Below are 21,630 nucleotides of genomic sequence, written 5' to 3'. Positions count from 1 at the left end.
GCACGTACCTGCCTTCATCAAGGCAACCAAGACACTACATCACTACAGTGATAAGACATTTCTAAGTATATCTGTACTCTAGCTCTTCTAGACTGGTTAACAGAGAAGTTTTGTAAGGTAGAGGAGAAAACTCCAAAATAGTCTTCTCTGTGTGACAATTGCTTTCTGTCACTTAATGTATGTAAAAAGCAGCGTATGATCCAACTGGTATTCTGGAGAGTGATAATAATTTCCTCACGTAAGAAGAATAGGAAGACATATAGATAGATATTAGACATCAACTGGTGAGTACTTCATATTTAATAATTATGATAAAAGACATACCTGAAGCGTTTCACTGCATCTGCTACTTGCTCGGGAGATGTCATCCAATCAACATGATCAACTATTTTTCTAAAATCAAAGCAAAAAGTCTCTCATTTAATTTTTAAAGTAGAGAGCCCATAAGTGAAGAATCATTTTAAAGAGCATTCTAGGGCAAACAAAGCATAATTTCAACTTTTTCCAACTCCATAAGTAGGTTCTATAACACTGCACAATAGGAAGGCAAGTACTGATTCTCAAGATAGAAATCTAAGTTCACTGATCACTCCCTAAAGCTAAAGATTTCTTTTTTTTGGGTGAATATATGATAATGAAGTTGGCTGCAAAACTGCTGTTGCATCTCCCATCAGCATTAAAAAACTGGTTTGCTTGCAGAGCACGCCTCTTCATGGAGCACTCTAAGTTCTGCTTCTGTAAGCAAAGGACCTACTCAGAATCTCAAAATACTTGCTGCAGTGTGTACAGTTACTTCACAATCCTTAACAGGAGATACAGACTGATCATTCATCAGGCCTTCATTCACCAACCATATACACAGCTCTATATGCAAATCTAGAATGCTTACAGAAATGATATATGCATCCCTGTATACCATAATCCCAGGACTGTTTCCCTAACCACAATTTGAATTTAGTTTTCTAAGAAACAGAAGAAGACAATTTTTCTGCTGAATGCCATTAAACTCCAAGAACTTGCCAGGACAAGGTATGACTGGTGACCACAGGAAGCCATGAATGTCTGGAATGGCTCTAAATGCAGAAGCAAACTAGTACTACACAGCCATCTCTGCAAGAAGGAAGCAACAGCCTGCACACCAACTCTGCTGCTTATACAACAATCTGGAAACAGCAAAAAGTATTCAGAGCTGTTTAACAGTACAGCATGTTCTTGGAAGCACAGTTCTCAAGACAGTTTTCAACTGGCCACAAGGAATCACTTGAGAAAGACCCAGTGCTATTTTATTATATGGTTACTTCACTACTGCTACCACAAGTCTGTATGTTTAACAGTGAAGATAAAAACATCACAGATATTCTTTTGAAGGGTAAAAAGAAATGATACAGTGAGGAATGTCCTGAAAAAAAAGTAATAGGGAGCTACTTCTCACCTGCTAGATATTAGGGTTTTGATTCATGGCACTAAATCGAAAGTAATCATGCAGTTCTAAACCTGTATCTAGAATTTGTTGTTGTTGTTGTTTTTTGTTTACATTTCAGAAACAAATTACTAGAAGGAAAACCTGGAAACTGTGTATTTCTAAGATGAGGGCAAGAAACACTACTTCATTAGCACGATTAACTGGCTTCGCATTTGCATGAATAAAGGTACATGTGAATTACAAAGAATATGGAGAGGGCAAAACAGACCCCGTAAGAGTCCTTTTCCTTTCCCATTTCCATCTTTTAAAGTATGAGAGCATAAACTTAACATTAACACTGCAACTTAGTAAAGTTCACATAATTTGATAGTTCCAGTGGATCATTTGTGGCATGAAAGAGATGTAAGCAGAAATAGTGCAGAAAGTAATAAATAATACTAATAAAAAAAGGTATCGTGTAAAACAGGGCAAAAAGCATCAATATGAAGTTACATTCACAGAAATGTGAACTCTTGTACGTGAAAGCTCTTTTGTAAGTTCTCTGACATCTAAGAGTTACTGGTATTTTTCAGTAATGTGCTGCATTTATCTCCACTTTACACCACATTTGTACTCAGTTTATTGATTTTCTTCAAAGAGGAATGCATGCAGATTTAAACCACAATAATTCAGTAATACCAAGAAGGATGCATAGGTAGAGTACAGTGTCACTGACATGACTGCTCTATATAACAAAAACAGTACCTATTAATTGTGTCGCCATATGTTGCTCTAATAAGTTGCTGAAGCAGATTTTTTATATTTCTTCTTAACCACTGATTTCTCTCCTTTAAATCGAAGACTTCATCCATAAGTAGGAGCATTACTCTCAGAGGAATATTGTCATCCGCCTGACCACAAAGTAAAAGAATAAACAGCAAACTTTTAGTTCAGTTCAAGAAAGCTACAGATTCAGTAGCTACTTTATGCATCAAATGCTTCAGTATAAGCACAATGACAAACACTTTGCTCTGTATTTTACTATAATATGAAATCTTCCCTAAATCTTCTATAACACTATTAGTAGCAAAGAAAAACTGAAAATTAAATATAAAACCAGATACATTGAATTTTTAAAATAGGACAAGAAGAAACAGCTATTTCAAAAGTCAACAGTTACTACTGAAGTTGAATAATACACGTAAATATGTCCTTAAGATAGACCTGATCCCTGACCTCTTCCTTGGTTGCTGTGCTTCCAACTGCCTTACACAAAAACTTCTGGAAGGAGCTTTTTCCATTTTCTTATGGATGCTAAAAACAGTGACATTTCATTGCAATGAAGTGCCTTTCATTTAGACATCTTTGTAACCTGCATGACTATGTGTTGCAAAATGATTAGAGGATCAGGGACATGGATTATTGATAAAGGGAACAAATCAATAAAAGAACTGTACAAGCAAAAGGCCTGCAAGCAAAGGTTTGTGTGAGAAACAGGCCTGAGAACAAAAAGGGAGTTTTGAGGATGTGCAGCTGTGCAGATAAGATGTACTGGCCATGAGAAGGGAGGGTGAGCTCTGAATTCTTTTTAATCATAACATAACTAGTAGAAGCTTGCCAATGTAGTCTAATTATGTAGAAGCAGAAATGCGCTGTGATAGGTTTAAGCCAATTAAGAGTTAACAAGCTGATATACTATGTAAGTGCCTCTGGATTGCTAATAAACGGAGCTTGCTTTTATCAATCATATTGGTTGTTCTGCAATGTCTTCCCCCCTCGAAGTCATCGAACTTTTTCAAAAACTATGCAGTGCTTTTATGCTTGAAGATTAAGAAAAGGATCATAATTTTATTTTTTAACAGATAATATTACACAGATTGGCCCACAAAAAACACGTTAGTATTATTCTTTTGGTGGACTTTAGATTCAACTGGAACACAGACAGTGGGTTCATAATCCAGTTGGAGATTGTACAGATCCATGGCTCACTTTTACAGTACTGCTTCTCCAAGTATAGCTCCATTCAAACTGCCTTCTCTTTGTCTTAGTGATTGTAAGTTGTGAGCAATTAATCTTATATGAGCAGTTGAGAGCTGAAAGGTTTTCAAATATCTGAAATCTGCCTTTAACACTTGATATGTTAACTTAAAGTTATCAAGAACTGCAACATCTAATCATTTTAGAGAAGATCAATGAAATACCTACAGAGAAGCTGCTCATGTACTTGAATTATATTATTTTGTTTTCCCTGTGCAAAACAGAATCTTCAGGAGTACCAAATATATTTGTAATTACAATTGTAATTACAAACTTGGGGATACAGTCTTATATAGTGAAAAGTAATGGAGAAAAAGAAAATCCAGAAGAATTCAAGGAGAAATTAGCTGAGTAAAAATACATCTAACAAAGTGACCACAGCAGTTGTGTACAGGGAAACAAACTGAAATGCTTTTATGTGACCAAAAAGCCTGAAACATGAAGGGCAGAACAGGTGCATAGCAAAATGCATATACTGATGGGTAATCTTAGGCTTTTCTGTCCTACCTAGAGATAAATGGGTTTTTTCCAATTGTTTGCACATATATGATCAATGTTTCAATCAAAACAATGGTAAAATACCACAGCTTATGATACCGTCAGGAGCTTAAACTTCACTTTCAAGTTTTTAATATTACTACTTTACACATTTTAGGTGTCCACATAATAGAAATTTTTTATTTCGGAACACTTTCTGAAGGGTTCTTCCACAACAAAATAGCAAACACTTGTTTTGATCCATTAAACAAATGGTCCTTAAAAGGTCACATCAGAAATCAAATCCATAAAATGCCAATTGAAATGATGCCGGCAGTTTGGTACCACACTATCTTTGAACAGACAGAAATTGGAGGGAGAAGAGGAAAAAAACCAAAAAAATGAAACCCCCAGCCATAAAACACAGAAGCAGTAGTACATGCACTCTCCCCGTTATATCAATGTTGTGCAAACCATTTCAGTGCTAGCAAAAATGCTAACTTTAAAAGGAAGTATGCAGGTTTCTTTTTAAAAAGCTTAGAACTGTTTTGAAGTGCCTGGTGTAGTGTCAGAAAACAATAAAAGTGTAGCTCAATGCAGAATAAGTAACTCATTTGTTTTGTTTTAGAGGTGTCAACTTTGAAAGGACAATGTCAGACTCACGTTGTCATCAATTGGTGCTGCAACACGGCAATGGTCTGGATCTGAATAGGTTTTCTGCATCAGAGGCGGCACCTACAATAAAAAAAGGTTATGTTTATGACGGAAAAAGTATGTTAGAGTATGAATAAATCAGAAAAAATTTCATCAGCAATTTGGTTATGAAAATATAAAACAACATTTGGTCAAAAGTCAATTGCAAACTAATGCAAAGACACAGTGGTCCTTTCACCTTCCAAAACCAAAAATCAAGTCTGCATATATTCTTGCGTAGCTACCAAAATAATCAACACAATTATCATTATGACAAACCTTACCATTAAGACAAACCATATAATTCATCAAGTGCCTAATGCTTCAAATGAAAATCACCTAAAAACTCTTATGAGACTGGTATTTCCTCAGACATTTCCTCTTGATCTTAAGTCCTACCTAGTCCCAGTGAGTACAACTGTAAATATATTATTAGTCACACACAGGGAAAGGGAAGTTACTAGCAATGAGAAAGCCCAGAGACAGTCATTTTACTCTGCAAGTAATTAAAAAACCCACCAATCCCCCCCGGACCCAATTTATTATTCCCTTTCATGGTTTAAGGGTTAATTCACTCATCTCAGCTGCTGTTCTACATCTGCCATATATAACTGCTTTGGCAGCACAAAATGGAACAATCCCTTATCACAGACCTTACAGCTACACACAGGAAGAGGAGGACCAAAGAAACAGTGAAGATGAGCATATTCTGAAGCTTACTATTTTCACAGGACTTCCTTATTGCATGTCATACTACCATTCCCACCTCTAAAGTACTATATTTTATGAATGTAAGAGATGATGAAAGATGGCAGGAGAGACAAAGAAAATTTAATTTAAACCAGAATTCAGCAAGGAATAAGCAGAAAAGAGGCTATCTCCTTATTCTGAGTTTCAAAATATATAGGGTTTTTTCCCGAATGAAAACAGCAGATGCAGGAAATTAGCTGTATGAGAATGCCTGGTTAAAAAATAAGAACATCAGTGAATCTCATGTTCTTCTCAAGTTCCTGCATTGAGTTAAGTGAAGGATAGCTGTAACAGTCTGTAGATGCCATCTTAAAAACGTTACTTAACAGCAAAGATCTCCATTTTTGTCCTGTAATGACTGCTGGACCTTATTAAAAGGGTGCAGGTACAAAACAGATTGGTCTTCTGTTTAACGACTTGACTATTCTAGATAACATGAGCTTAAGTGAGTCAATAGTGACTCCTCTATTAATCTACTAGTATGTATTAACCACCAGTATTTTCTTACCTTGAAAAATGATTGCTTTATATCTTGTCCCAATCTCTCTGACATTTTACCCATGTTGTCTGACATTTTAGTCATTCCCTCTGCCAGGCTGTCAGGGATAGACTTGACTGCATTTGATACATTTCTCATAGAGTTACGCAGTGGATTTACAAATGTGTCCATCTGAGGGGGAAGATGTTTAACCAAAATTGTATAATCTATGAGGACACCAGCATATTAATACACGATGAGAAGTATGGCACTGTTCCAGAGAACAATAATATAAAATAACAACTCAAATTACTTAACTTCATTACAGAATGCAGAATACAGTTTTAATTTTACTTCCATTTATATTTCTCATTCATTACAGCCCTACTGCAGCTATTTACATCTTTCAACAGATGTTTTCCTGAGTCATTTCCATTTCCCATCCCTTGGTTTTTCTTAGCTTGAATTTATTTTCCTTTTCTTCTCCATTCAATACCATTTCTCCCTTCCAAGCTTTCTACTTCCAGATGTTTCACTTCTGCTTTCAACTCTTCATCTTTGAAACATGCCTCTTTTAAACAGCACTGGAATAGTATGTATCATGGTAGGTATAATTAAAAACATAGAATAGTTATAAAGAAACTGTTACGATTTTTCTTTCAGTATATACTCTAAATTCAGTCCAAACAGAGGCACAAATACTAGCATGATGCCCTTTAAAAAGTTATGCTTATAAAGCATCTCGTAAGCTGGAAAATACATCTTAGTCATTATATAAACCTTGATAAATATTTAACTATTTCACTGTTAAATATTTACGGAATATAGGCAGGACAGTAACTTGAAGTGACAATAGAGTTGCAGATGGTTTTTGTATCAAAATCACTAAAACTTTTGAAATGGCTGCATTGGTAAAGCAGATGCTCACACAAACTGGTCAACTGAACAAAGAACCACTTGTCTGAACACAGTGCTGGAGGCTTAACAAAAAGGATGCAGAGCACAGAGCTCTGAATTTGACCAATGACTCTGGAGGGTTACACCTAAATACTTAACAGGTGCTTTTGAAGGGAAACGCATATCATGTTTTGGGCTGAAAAGTGGAAAGCATGGTAACAGCAGCAAATACAGAGGAAAGAACTGAAAAAAGAAATCAGAAGGAATAAGACCACCAAAAAAAAAAAATCACAGATGTCTCACAGAAAGCAACTTGCAACAAACACACTTTTAGAACAGTGCAATTCACTGTGCCCTATTTCAAAACGTTATTTTTTTGTCATACAAACAAATTGACCTATTATAAAAATGGTAATTTTTTTGTTTCGCATGCCCTCAGATACTTTGCCACTCAAAATATTAAAGCAACTCATTTACAAGCTGTTTTTAAAGTGCTACACAGCTCCTTAATATCTGTTCAACATGTCTGTTTAATGCAATCATTGCATGACTGAATGCTCTGAAGTTCCCTTGACAGTACAAAACATTCTTACCTTCCGTGCAAAATCCCCCTTCCCTTTGCTGTAGGCTTTATTCTCCAGGAAGTCATACACATAATGGGCTAAAGCTGGAGAAGCTTTCATCACTTCAGGAGTTAACAAGAGCTGAGTAAAATAATTTTTAAAAGTTATTTTAATAAATAACGAACAAGACACAACCAAAGACATCACATCTAGCAATGTATCTTTTCATTCCTGAATTTTATTCCAACATTCCACTTGTCTCGAGATGGAAACAAGGGGCCTCTTAGTAATTCCCATAATTTTAACCACTATGCTAATTATAGCAACTCATAGAAAAAGACACACCTTTATGACCACTCAAACTGTCAGTTCACAGTGTTTTACTCATCTTCATTATTCATTGTTAACATGTTCATTGACTTGATCAACATATTTTAGTGCTAAATGACCAGAAAGTCCTTAGGAAAGAAGACAACAGAATTCTTTTGTGTGGGCTGATACAGGCCTTATCTGAACAGAGGAACTGTGCGGTTTGCTACACTGCTGGAGTGGGTGCCACGGAAATCCTTATGCAACAGCACAAGAGAAAGTGACCACAAACATGTCTCAACACGAGAAGGTCAATGGCATAAAGCTCAAAACCAACATAGCTGGAACCTCATCAGCTCAGAAAAGCTGTGACAGAACTGGCTGAGAATAAACCAAACACCAAAGAAAATGCAAACTTAAGAGATAGTTCTTATGATATATTATTTAGTTTTGTGTACCACTAACAACACAGCTTTTTTTTTCCAAAAGAAAAAACCCACAAAGGCATGCTACCTCTGAAAAAATAATACCAAGCACAGAGCTAAAAAAACCTGTAACAGCTTACCTGCAAATAAGCATTTAAATCTTTTTTCCTCTTTTCCAAAAACTCTCTGTCCATATTGTTAAATGTTTTTTTGCCAGGAAGTTTTAGTATATTTGCAAGGTTTTCAAACTGGAAAAAAAAGAGAAGATTTTTTTGTTCTGTTTTAAAGAGTTTCAAGTCTTCATATAAGGACATTATATTCACCTATTCTTATATACCATCTAACACCTGACAAAAAAATTCTGCATCATGCCTGGGACTCAGAATCCTTGGAGAAGCCAAAGGGAAAGGTACACTGTCAAGAACAAATGCGTGAAAATTCCCAAGAGACTATCAAAGGTAAAATTTAATTTCTGAACTTGCACACAATACTCACTTTTGAAATATAGACCAATAGAGTGTGCAAAAGGCTTATTACTTGGGATGAAGTTACTAGGATTATGAGACTATATAAAGATTTTCAAGAGAACTTGTGTATCATTCTAAAATTTTTTTCCTTTCCTACTGTGATCAAGCCTATCAAGGAAATTAAGCTTTTATCCCTGGAGAGATGGCAGCACTCAGTGTACACACAGGTTATCAAAATATGCTCGCTCTATGTGTCATCACCTGTGCCTTTTCTCCAAGTAAGGACAGTATTGGCACTGGTTGACATGTATTCCACTGTTCTAGTATTGCAAGAAGAATGGCAGTCCTGGGGAACCAGAAGGGAAAGAGGCCCTAACACTCAACAAGGCTGAATATATTTGGTAAAATGCACAAAAATGAAAAAGTGACAAGAACAAAACTTGAAAAATCAGGACTATCCCCATACAGAATCTAGACTACCTGTAAAAAATAACCTTAAGGTGATAAAGAAACATACAGTACTCTAGGCTTTAAGAAACAACCTGGAAACAGGCTGCATCCTTTTCTCTCTAGAAAAGACCACAACACTACAGATTTAAAGATATGGATTCCGTTCAGCCCCTGCAAGATCTCTTCTTGCATCATTAAACTTTGGAAGGCCACGAAGATCATATAAAATTTATGGTCTGTAGGAAGAACCAAAAAATAGCTCTTTACAACTTTATAAATCCCATTCCCTTGCAAATAGGCCACATGGGAAAATAACTGAACAGAAGATGGTCTAGTTTTCATTTGGGCTCTTATATCTAAGCAGAAGCAATGTAAGCAACTAACAGCCTCTATTTTAAATATAGGAATTTACTTTAAATGACATTTATTATATGACTGACTAAAGGAACTGGTGTGAATCTATTCCGTACTCTAAGGAAAAAAAACTCATGTAAATACTTCAAACTGCTAACTTCAATTCCATTTCGGATCAACTATCTATTTTCTCTGAAAAACAAACAGTCCCTGCCTTTCCTATTCATTTTAAATCAATTACTCTAACTTTTTACCCTTAACATGTCAATAAAAATGTCTCAGACAAGCACACAAGACAGTAAGAATGTCTATTTTATTGCCAAGACAAAGCAAAAGTTGGGAGCATCTGAGATGCCACAGTGAATCACAGAAATCTGTTTACTTTTTGCAATCTTGGTGTTCGCGGATAACATTTCTATTCTCTGTAAATTTACTCAGATTTAGCCATCAGAAATGTTGAGCTTTCATATTGTGAACATCTTTGCTTTTGCTATACATTTCTACTCATGTAGAGCTATGTTGGTTTTAAATGACTGCCCCATATCAGCAGAACCCTAATTCACGGTAAGATCCAGGATTCTTCAGAACACTGAATTAATTAAAAAAAAATCAATTTAAAGGAGTACAAAAATTGGTATTTCAAATTTATTGACAACACACTAAGATCATCAGAAATTCAAAGGGAAGTCAGACTTCATTTATAATTAATCCAAATATTCAACACATTTGCTTTTTTAATAAAGCCTTTTCAATTTTTATTGCTGCTGTAACTTTAAAATGCTAACTTACCTGCACAGAATTTGTTCTCTATGACTCTAAATTAATAACAGATCAAAGGGATATAAACCGACACTTCTGACTAGTTCGAAGGTTATGCAGTCAAATCTGACTTCTCCAAAGGCTTGGTTTAAAAGCACTTCAGCCTCCTTTTAAAAGCACTGTGTTTTCATCATTTTTTCATGTCAGCAGGTTCTACTTTGTACCAGCTGCTGAATTACAACTCTCTATTTCTTCCTTCTTTCATTTTAGGAGGGTTAAGAGTCTGAGAATACAAGTACAGCAGTAAAAGGCAGATTGCTAGTAGTATAGTGAAGTGCTACCAGCTCTCCCTTTTGGGACCCCACCAATTCTTAACATTCACTTAAAACCCAAATACCTATTTCCCAACCTCAGCTTTTATTTCTTCATCTCTGTGACAAATGTAACTAAAACACCACTGTTTGAGACCAACAGCACTTCCATACAAAGATTTAAGTAAAATTAAGCAGTGTGGGAAGAGGGGGAAGACTTTCCATCTCTTTTTCACAGCGCAATCATATAGTCATCAGTTATTAAAGTATAGAAACGGGCACCTATAAAGATTTTCATGAGCTTGGTTACCTGCTCAGTGATCCTCATGTGGAAGTCATGGAAGTCACTGTAGCGCCGATATGTCTTCCACATCTCCTCACCGTTTGCATTTCGTCGGTGGACGGTGATGGCATACAGGGCGTATGTCTTGCCGTGGTCATTACACACTCCTGCCACGGCATATGGGTCAGAGTCAGCATAGACTAGTAGTTTTAAAAACAAAAACAAAAAAGGAACAAACAGAAAGAAGGAAGACGAAAGGACACAAATGTGAAGTGAAGAAATGTCTGGAATGACAGACTTGAAAGACAAAAATGGACATGCAAGCAAGAAGACTAAGCTATCCCTTTATCCTGAACACTGTATGATACCCTCCAAAACTTACTACGTAAACTTAAATAGAGATTAAGCAGCTTTAAAGTTAGGCAAGTTTCAATGACATGCAAAACATAAACAGAAAAATTTTCAACTTTTAAATAGTAAATAGATCTTTAAAAAAAAAAAATTTTAACCTGAAGAACTCAAGATGGGGGTGAAAGACAACTGTGAAACCAGAAGAAATTCTGGTCTGCAAAGTAGTCTAATCATATTGCAAAAGTCTGCCCATCAAAAAAGTCTATAAATACAAGACAATGATAGCAAGCTGCAAGCATTCAGTTTTGTTACTGGCATCAGTAGTTTGTTATTAAATCATCAGATTTTTATTAACTGTAAGATAAACTCCCCATGCTATTTTAGTCAACAGAAACTATATATACAGACGTGTGTGTACATATATATAATGCATTCTCTGTGTGTGCATATACACTTTGTATGGAGAAGTCAATTCATAAATGAAATGAACACATACAGGCTATCCAAAATAGAAGCAAACATCTTTTTGATCTCCATTAAATATTTAAGTCTTCTTGGACATTCCTCCCTCACAGAATTTCCCCAGTATAGCTTGTTTCAAATCCTTCCATTTTATTTAGAGAATAACCTAGATCCAATACTGTCTACACTGCACACCATTTAAATTGGCAACATGTTGCATCTCTAAGTAGTAAGCCAATACCCAGTTGGGAAACCTACAGTTTTCCAGTGGCTAGATGAAAGTATTTCTAACCCAGGTCTCTGAATTTTTCTATGCACTCACACACCATAAAATACAATTCTCTTGGAAAATCAATTTCATTCGCTGTAGTACTTTCAGTCTTGATTTCTCTGAATTATAACGCTTTTGTCTAAGCAGCCAGGGAGCACCTGTAGGGTAGTGGCAGCTGCTGCCAATGCAAGAATTACACACTAGAAAGGTGAAGAGTGGGCACAGAGCATCTTGTCTTTGTGATCTACCCTCTAAAAAACAATGCTGAGTGCTGAACCCCCAAGGGAAAGAGCAGGCAGTCAGGATGGTGCCAGAAGACTGCCCAGAGAGTGGAACCAGAAACGCCCAGCCCCACAGATGCTGCACAAGCCCTGTCCTCTACGTTCACATTGACCACTTGGCCCTGCAGCCACCAGACTACATCTCAGGGGCACTGCTAAGTGGCACCTTTAGGAGAACGACTTCAGGCAGAAAAAGAAAGAAGTTCTGCTGCCCCTTATGTCTTAGCCTCTTAATTAGTATTTATTTTGCAACCCAAGACAATGTGAATTCTGCAACACACAGAGATAATCCTGCTTGTATACAACCTTCAAGCACAGTAAAGGATATTAACTGGCAGAGAAAAAGAACCTGCTCACAGATGCAGTTTAATACTATCTTTCAATACAAACCTGTACATATCTCCTGTTACACCTGGAGCATTATGTATTCACAGAGTCAGGCTGATAGTTATCCATACAGACTGCCATCTATAAATTTTACAGTTCGTGTGGTTCTAAGTTTACCTTTTTTTCTTAAGTCAAAAAGATGAAACTTCTACATTTAATTCAGAAAAGAAGTATCACATGTCATTTTAACAAAAAAGCAGAATTTGATTCTTATTTTCCCCTTTCCCCGAGGACTGACTACCATGACACTTGGATTGCACACTGCTCTCACACTGAGTTGGAATAAGTTTAATTAAAATGTAAAGTAGCTGAATGCTTGCTGACAGCATGTGTCCACCATATAAATGCATAGATTTAAAAGTGTGTTGCATAGTAAAATCTACTAAAAAAAGTATCTGAAGATCACTATTTAATTACCCAATGCAATCTCATTTAACTAGAGTATTTGCAAATAATAGCTGAGATTTTTTTATTTACTCTCATGTAATAAAGTAATTTCTTTCTAGACAAAGTTTTTTAAAAGATAACCAAAAATGCCATCACCATAAGGACAGAAGTCACTTCCTTAAACTAAGTCAGGAAGCACAAAGAATAAGGGAAAAATATTATACTAAGAAAATCAAACAGTCAAACATTATAACTCTGTGACTAGAAAGAGAGATGGCTTTCAGATTTTTTTTAAATAATTGCTAAAATAAATCCTACTCAATATTAAGTTTAATGAATGATTCTCCAGCAATAAAAGCAGTAAAAATAATAATAATACCATAAACCATAAAAATTAAATGACTTTTTAACTACAGATACATAGTCTGTGACCTACAGAAGAAATAGTGTAAAGATTTCCACAAGGACTTAATGGAAAATATGAATTCAAATGTTTTATGAGGTCAAAAAAAGAGAAAATCAGGATTTCAAGGACCTGTAATATTACAAAACTCAAAGTAAATGGTGGGAAAAAAGTAAGCAGACATAACAGATTCACTTACCAGTATCTGAGATGTATGCATGGAGCTGAACTGTCTCATCAGAAGGGACATTTGAAAGGTCATCTAAGGACTGCAGAGTGGGGGACATAATGGAGGAGGAAAAAATGGGAAAAAATATGATCAGAAATACATTGTATTTGAGAAGTGTTTTGATTAATCTAATTTTCAAACTTCCAGTTCACTACACTAAAAGCTTAGTGCACTGTAACAATGCAGGTGTTTGTACTACCTGGTTACCAAAGCTGTTCTTTTGCACAATATAGGGCCTTTCATTTCCCCCATCATTTTCACACATAGTTTTGTGACCACTCATATTTGATCAAACATATTTGCCACTTTGGTTTGATATCTCAACTCTGATGGAAGTACAGCTACAAATGGTCTTTTACTGAGCATTAGGAAAGAAAAAAAAAAAATAGACCTAAAGCAGAAAATCTCCCCAGCAACTGAGGAGATACAGATGTTGTTTAACAGGTCTTTTAGTTTTTACCGTCACATCATTCTGTTTTCTTTCAAATGTCTTTACACACTGCACAGATGTTACACAGCAGTAGAAACAAGAAGTTTTTCTGCTTTATGTAAAAAAAACCAGCCAACATTTTTCTCATGAATACTTTCCATCGTAAAAACTGAACAGGTACATCCTCAGCTAGTTAATGCTCTGTCTCGATATCTAATAATTACTGGGATCAAAAGAAGCCTAATGGGTCTTTTAGAGAAGCTTTGCTTTTAGTTAAAATTAATACATCTGATTACTAAGATTTAACATAATCAAGACTGTTGAAAGACTTGCAGACTCAACTGAAAAAACAGAGGATGGGCCATTACGCATCCTAATCTTAAATTACCAGGTTAAAAAAAAAAAAGAGTTGGAGCTACCTAAGTAGAATTCACAGGCACTGGGATCCCAGTTACTTTATGTATTTTTCTCCAGAATTCTAAAATTCTTCAAAGAAACACATTCAGAATAAATATAGCTATCTGCTATCTTGTATAATTTAACCAAGCCGGTTCAATAGTGACTTACCACAAAAAGTTACCTAGAATGGGACTTACTTATTAGCAGTGCCATACCCGTATCAAACTAAAACTCTACCTACATCAATTCAGTTTCTAAATCTACTCTGTATTCTTAAACATAGAACAATATATGAGATTATAACCAAAAGATACGCTGGACTTGAAAACATGACTTATTTAAAGACTCTGCTCTTGCTCCTTCTTCATCAACTCCACAATATCCCAACATAATACTCCACTCCTTCCTCCTCTAGTTCTCTACAAGGAATGGCTCTTCTCTGCCTCAACCACTTCAGCCAGTCTCTGCCTAAATGTCTACTACAGAAGGCAAGGGAAATAACATTTCTGTGATAAAGTCTAGATACCGAATAGAAGGCAGCTTTAAAGTGTCTGAATACATGTTACAGTAGGGAGTCTCCTGAATATCTTTATCACACAGCTTGTAGACTTAAAGTACTAAGGTCCCAGACTGAGAGAAGGTAGAAGAAAGAAAAGCCCTTTTGGGAAATCTGTTTTGCCACTACATTCTATAGTGCTAAAAGTTTATGTCTGTCGAATGGCAGAACAGATGAATTTATGCAGAAATATTTTGACAGTAGACATCATCTTTACCTCAAGAACTTCCCAATCTTTAAGTTACTGGATGCTAGAGAGTATTCTGGTAAAGTAGCACCATAAGTAGGCTGTTCCTTTAATCTTTACACTTGCTTTCAGTCAATTGTTGGACACAGGACTCTGACTTAGGCCATTCTTGAGCAAGTCCCTTGGACAGCAATGACCCTGCAAAGTGTGCTGCTCTATATTGCAGTGTCCAGTTTAGAAGCAGAATATCACCTGAGACTGGCTAACAGCAGGCATTTATGGAAGCTTGAATAAAGTAAGTACTTCATATTCTGAAAGCTCTAAGATTTGATTATCAATAAGATAGAAGGGATGTGATGTTATAAAAGAAGACAAGTAACTGTCAACTGCTCAAGCGTTTTGTTTGCTACAAAATACGGACATTAAGGTACGGTTGTATTTTTTTAAAGGCATAATTACTTCTTGTTTTCCTGCTTCCCTTCACTGTCACTCAAGTTCAGATTTCTTTGTGATTACTGACTGGGGTTCAAGCTAATGACTGCCAAAAGTTCAACCCGGCCACTTCTGCTGCCCTTTAAGGTCTTGGATAGGTAACACCGGTGTAACTTCTTCTATTTACTCAGTGCAAAGCTCCCATTATGGATCCTTTAGAGAAAATCTGCAAGTCTATAAATATTAACAGTGGTTTTATACTCCCAAAATGTGACCTACTGATTTAATATAGTAATGTATCAAATCAAAAGGCAGAAATTAAGATATTTTGGTACAACAACTTTTCCTCAAAACAGTTTTGAGCCTGTCTTCCAAATTCTTCCAGTGGAAGTATGAACTGCAGGCAATTTATTTTATAATACGAACTTTAGGAAACACTCAACTGCTGTGGCAAGGCACTATACAGCAACAATTAATACAAGTAAATTAAAATGTTGAAACCTGAACAGATAACAAAACAGACAGACATTTAATATGAGCTAGTATCTCTGCCATTAAATACATTCACAGGAGCACAAGTTAAAAACCTAAAAATATCACATCATATCACAACTCAATCTTATTTAATACATTGTCATTAGCTACAAGTACAGAAATTCCCTGACCTTTGAAGTAACCTCTCCAAGGTCTATTTTTCTTATGTAACGGACTAACACAAGGAGTCAAACTATGTGTACAGAAATTTACACTTGACATGGAATTCAGCCAGCAAAAACTAATCTACCAGTATTCAAACACCTGTAAAAGCACTGAACACCTGGACTACTTTTGTGTAGCCCATATTGTTCTTTTCTGAACAATATGGACTACAGAAAAGCAAAAGTAGTTCTGCATAAAGAGAAATTTACTTATGTATTTCTGCTAGAATGTTCTTAACTCTTTTGAATAAATGTAGTATTCTATAAATACCCTTGTCACAACAAAAACAAAAGTCAAGACTTTGAAGAGTCCCATGAAAATACCTATTTGTATTGTAACAGTGCTTGATGAAGACTTTAGGACTTTCTAACTTAGCTTGGAAAGTCACATGAAATGAAGCAGCAGATAACCACCAGCCAGATGAGCCACCACAATGACAAATCCATAAAATTAACTCTGATATGTCACAACATTATTAGAAAGAGTACTTAGAAAGATATTTGAAAGATCTTTTAAAGAGATTAGTCAGTTAAAAGACTCTTGTGAAAAGTTACCAGAATTGTATGTAAATTCATAAAAAACATGGCTAAATTAAGTTTTTCTTCTGCATCTACCAGGAGTTTGCATAAATTGTATCAGCTAAACACCTCCCTTTTTCTTTGCATTTCAAAATGTAAACAACAGGAAAATAGTAGGAAAGAAAATCCCAATTTAAATGAAAACACACCCAAAACCCACAAAAAACCAAACCCCATAAACAACCAACCCCCACACCGAAATACATTTACATTAATGTTACGTGTATTCCTTCAGAATCCTTCATTCCTTTTGCATGCAAGCAGGATCTTATCAAATGCAGTAAAACTCCTAAGGAGCTATAGCACCTTCCAAGAACAAACTACAAGGGCCCAGGCATCATGCAAGTCAGGAAATTGCATGTAGATTGTAAATCTCTATGTAAACCTTCACAAAACTAAAAAGTTTGGAAACATACTCTGATATGCTCAACTGAACCTTCTGCACCTTGTGGCTCAGCTACACACTGTCTACAGAAACATGGGGAGGATAGATATCAAACTTTTTATGATTTTTCCTTTTTAAGTAACTGTATTTGCATTTTTGGTTTAGGTACGCTCATTTAACGAAGGAAAGGTTTTGACAAACTGACACAGGTCAAGAACCACTTACAAAATTGAACTTGAAATTGGTCAGATTAAAAAACAAAGACTCATGGCTGGAATGAACTCCAGACACTTTAATGTTTCCAAATCAAGCCTTAATGAGAAAAAAAAAAAAAATCAACCAACAAAAATGTAATAAATTGCACATTTTACAGTCTATTTGAATTTAATCCTTCAAGGATTTGTTTTCACCTATTAATATGTAACCCCAAATTTATATCTATTTAATAAAACCAAACAGGGATATAAACTGACGCTTTCCATAAATTAACTGTTTCTGTGAGAAACAATGTAAAATTTCATCAAACGTGGGAAAAGACAAAAGGAGAAGTTTTATCTTACAGAGTAATTAATAACCTGTGTGTTTCAATTTGATTCAAGAACTTTTTCAGAAATTCAACTGCAGTGAAGTAAAACTGTAATGTACATAAGTTAATCTGTTTTATCACTCTTTCTCTACTGTTGAGGAGAAAAAAATAATTAAAAAAAAAATCCAAGCACTTACCAGATTTATGCTGCCAGTAGGAGACCCATTAAAAGATTCTGGGAGCAGTGAGGAAAAGAAAAGGAAAAAACAGGTTAGAAGATTTTCCCCCATTGTAGGGCCACACATAAATAAAATGCATCCACAAAACATTATGGAAAAAGGAAGGACAACTTTGGCACTGGACAAATGCTGCACGCAACATGCAAGCGTTTCAAATTTCCAATAAAGATACCTAAAGAAATATAAGTTTATAAAGATACAGATCCTAAATAAATACTTCAGATAACATTTTTTTAAGTTTATATCTCCACTGATACTGCTTCATTAAGGAGCTAGTTTAATAGTGAAAAATTTCCACTGGATTTGTACTTCAGTTAACAAGAACAATGATTTTACTTGCTTTAGAAAGATGCATCTCCTATGTATACTTTCCATTTCTATTTCCAGAGAGGAGTAGAGTTATGTATTAAAAGACCACAATATATTGAAGAGCTTTAAATACTTTAAAAGAAGAAAGTAGAATGGAAGAATTGCCTATTTGTTTAAATGACAAACTTGTTACCAAGGCCTGACAAGAATTTCTATGAGATTAATAAACTTACTACAAGGAAAACCCTGTGTGAGTCCTAAAACAATTTACACACAAAAGCACAAGTAAGAAACATTAATTTAAATATCAGAGACACCATAGGAAGTATTTAATTTTCTAAAAACAGTGTGGATAATTATTTTATTTTCGTTTTAAAGCAGAGAAAAGAATGGTCCCAGGAAATACCCTTTAGAGATACAGAGCTCACCTCCTTCACCATCATCTGATCCTCTGAAACTGGGATCCTTCAGCATATCCAGCTCGGCTAACATACGCACATACAACACATTCTGCTTGAACGAAGGGTAGAACCTCTCATCTCGCAGCATCAACTCATACACCTTATTGAAACAAAAACGCTAACTTCAGAAACACTTTTTCCATTTTTCAATTGACCAGAGTAGTTTTCATAAATTTTACTTGAACAAGAAGTATCTGTGCATACGTGTCTCTGACTTAACGAAAAGGTTCTGAGAACTCATTGTGCCAGAAGCATAACACAGTCTCAGAAAATATCTAACTACTCAGTCGTGCACATCTAGGAAGGGAAATAGCACAACAGCGGCAAATGCTTCTGTCCTCTGCTCTTAACCCTTCCAATTGCACTATAAACCTATCTGGTCTTTATCCATTTAATAAAAGGTTATCTCAGTCCTTCCTTGTGGATAAACCATAAACATAGACCTGCAAATACTTAGGGCAGGAGGTGAGAAGAGGGAAAGAAAGGGAAGGAAGATACCATATGTGACCTTTGCGACAATTTCCAGTTTAGCCAATACAATATAGCCCTAACTCTCAAAGATTTAACCACACCAGCTCAAACAATTTACCTTCACAGCCTATACAACGTATATACATAAACATAATACACAGCAGGAATTAATTCATGATGTTTGGATACTCCTGTCAACTCTAAAATATTTTAATGATTTTTTTTTCATGCATCACTGTTCAAGTACTATCATCTGGTACAAATAGAAAAGAAACCCAATTCAGCCATGTTTGAGGAAGTTCATTTCTTTTGTAACACATGGGAAATTTATACTCTTCAGCAGAATTCACAAGCAAGGCCCTTAACTTACTTTGAGCAACACAGATTTCACAAGGTGTTCATTAGTCTTAAATGTGAGCCTCAAATACAACAGCGTGATTCTAAGTTCTACAGCTCATATCACTAATTTTTAGCATGAATGAGAACATTAAAGTAATGATCTAAAAAAAAAAAAAAATATTTCAGACTGGGTATGTAAGTTACTGCCAGAATATCAATCATTTACTTTTCCTTTTAAAATACATATATTAGACTTGAGTGATAAAGTCTACATATGCAGGTAGTAAAAATACTGGTTTTTTCATCCGTACTTGCTGCTTCACTGTGCAAGTTTGCAGAAACAGACCAGCCAAAATAATTTCTGGGAACAACTACAGAATTTAATATGGGACCATTACATTCACCTTTGGAAAAGAGAAGTAAAACTGGACGAAAATGGTACGTCTTATTTAGTCTACTCATAATGTTTTTCTTAAATTGGTGCATTAACACAAATAAAAATATGATAGTTCTAAACTGTGCTTCATATTTAGGTTCATACAGGACACCTACTCCTGTCTACTGCTTTGAAAACTATGGGCTAACAAACAGCAAAGCAAAAGCTGACAATTTAGAGTGTGTTTTCCATAGAATAGAAAAATGGTAACACAGGTTTTAGGTGTTTTACTTCCTTCTTTTTTAGTATCTGTAATTATGTTTTATACTCTATAGCATTAACAGTTCTTATGAAATAAAGGACAATAGAGTATACCTTTCTCTGAATGTCATCAAAGATTTCAGGTGTTGGATCCTCATGGTTCAGTGTTTCTGCAAGTTTTGCTACTAAGTTGTCATCAATATTAACTCTTGGAGATGCCTGTCATAGAGATCTAAATCAACTTTTGCAGCATAAAATTAAGAAAGTTCTACTTTCACAAATAAAATCCAATGCAATGCTGCAACTCTCTAAGTAAACTAAATTTCTTCTTCACAAATATCTCTATAACTGTCTAGAACATACAACAGGAGTCAGATCCCCTCCAGCCCCAAATTAAGTTCAGAGTTTGTATTAAAACTTCGAAGTTTCACAATTAAACACTAGGAATTGCCTCAAAAAAAATTATGTAAACATTTTGAAGCAGTACCTAAATGAGATTTACTCAGACTTAAAAACAGTTTTTATTTTTGAAAAAAGATTTAGATTCAGAAATTAAGAACAAGCCAATAAAAAAGTAACAGGATAAAGTCCTGAAACATCTGAGGAAAGGCTAACAGTTTGTTAACTCTGCCCATTTCTGAGTGAGAGGTGAATTTTCTGCACACACAAATTAAGAAGAAAGATGTTTTGTGAATACAAGTTGACGAGTGGTTTCTTTCACAGAGAATCCATTACTGCCTATTGCAAGACATCCAATGGTGATATTTGAGCAATTTACACAAACAGTTGTAGAGAGGCACGGGAAGCGATTTCATTTGATAACTCAATCTTAATCCAAGTTTGGACAAATATTCGGTTCCATTTTTGTATAAACACTTCTTAAGGGGGCAAGGCAAGGGTGGAGGGCAGAATAAAAGGAAGGAAAAGGACAGCATATGCAGAGAGACACTTTTATTCTGTCTTTGCATTGTCTCTAGTTTGTCTATTCTAAAAAGTCAACTTCTCAGGAACACGTTCAGTGCTTTTGACAGGACAGTCAGTGGCAATATGAGCCTTTAAAATGGGGGGAACACAAAAGAGGAAGACTTTCTTACTGCTTGACATAAGGAGAGAGAGAAGATACACAAGTAATAGTGTAAATGTCAACATGTAAGCAACTTGTGCTATATAACAACCATTTTATATTAACTTAGTCATAACTACAAAGAAGTATCTGAACAAAGAATAAACACCAAATATTTCAGAATTAAGTTATTCCTACCTTTTCTGATAAATATTGCTCATAAACTCCAAATGCAGCTGCTCTTAATAGACCCTTGGTCTGATTAGTCTGATGTTTTCCATCTTTCTGCCGGCTTTGAAGTACCTCCAGCTGTTGCTGTGCTGTAACCCTGTATCCTTCCACTGTCATCCAGAAAAACAGATGTGCTTGGCCACCAATCTGCTGCATGTAATCTACAGAAAACAGACACCACACGACCCTGGTTACTGTGGTACATCCTGGAATAGGAATTCTCTGTGATGTTGACTACAAATGGAACACCAGGAGCTGGTTA

At 35.5% G+C, this 21,630-nt stretch overlaps 1 protein-coding gene across 6 annotated transcripts in view; it reads right to left on the bottom strand.

Moving 5' to 3' along the window:
* The window catches only part of SNX13 (sorting nexin 13), a 67,262-nt gene that overhangs the window by 4,991 nt on the left and 40,641 nt on the right, over positions 1-21,630 (bottom strand). For 3 of the 6 annotated variants that reach the window (XM_042043218.1, XM_042043219.1, XM_042043222.1), the window contains 12 exons: positions 21,336-21,529; positions 20,189-20,293; positions 18,595-18,727; positions 17,816-17,853; positions 13,397-13,466; positions 10,683-10,855; positions 8,172-8,279; positions 7,328-7,438; positions 5,868-6,029; positions 4,580-4,651; positions 2,168-2,313; positions 325-393 (listed from right to left, as the gene is read on the bottom strand). In XM_042043218.1, coding sequence (XP_041899152.1) covers positions 325-393; positions 2,168-2,313; positions 4,580-4,651; positions 5,868-6,029; positions 7,328-7,438; positions 8,172-8,279; positions 10,683-10,855; positions 13,397-13,466; positions 17,816-17,853; positions 18,595-18,727; positions 20,189-20,293; positions 21,336-21,529 — 1,381 coding nt within the window. The remainder of the gene's footprint in view (positions 1-324; positions 394-2,167; positions 2,314-4,579; positions 4,652-5,867; positions 6,030-7,327; positions 7,439-8,171; positions 8,280-10,682; positions 10,856-13,396; positions 13,467-17,815; positions 17,854-18,594; positions 18,728-20,188; positions 20,294-21,335; positions 21,530-21,630) is intronic. The other 3 variants (XM_042043217.1, XM_042043221.1, XM_042043220.1) reach the window with 3 other exon arrangements.

This window comes from Corvus kubaryi, unplaced genomic scaffold (assembly GCF_017639235.1).
Source record: "Corvus kubaryi isolate FWS band 111438036 unplaced genomic scaffold, C.kubaryi_AGA036_p1.0 37398, whole genome shotgun sequence".
Taxonomy (NCBI): Eukaryota; Metazoa; Chordata; class Aves; order Passeriformes; family Corvidae; genus Corvus; species Corvus kubaryi.
The sequence above is the reverse complement of the archived record's forward strand: the minus strand, read 5'-3'. Positions and strand labels throughout refer to the sequence as shown.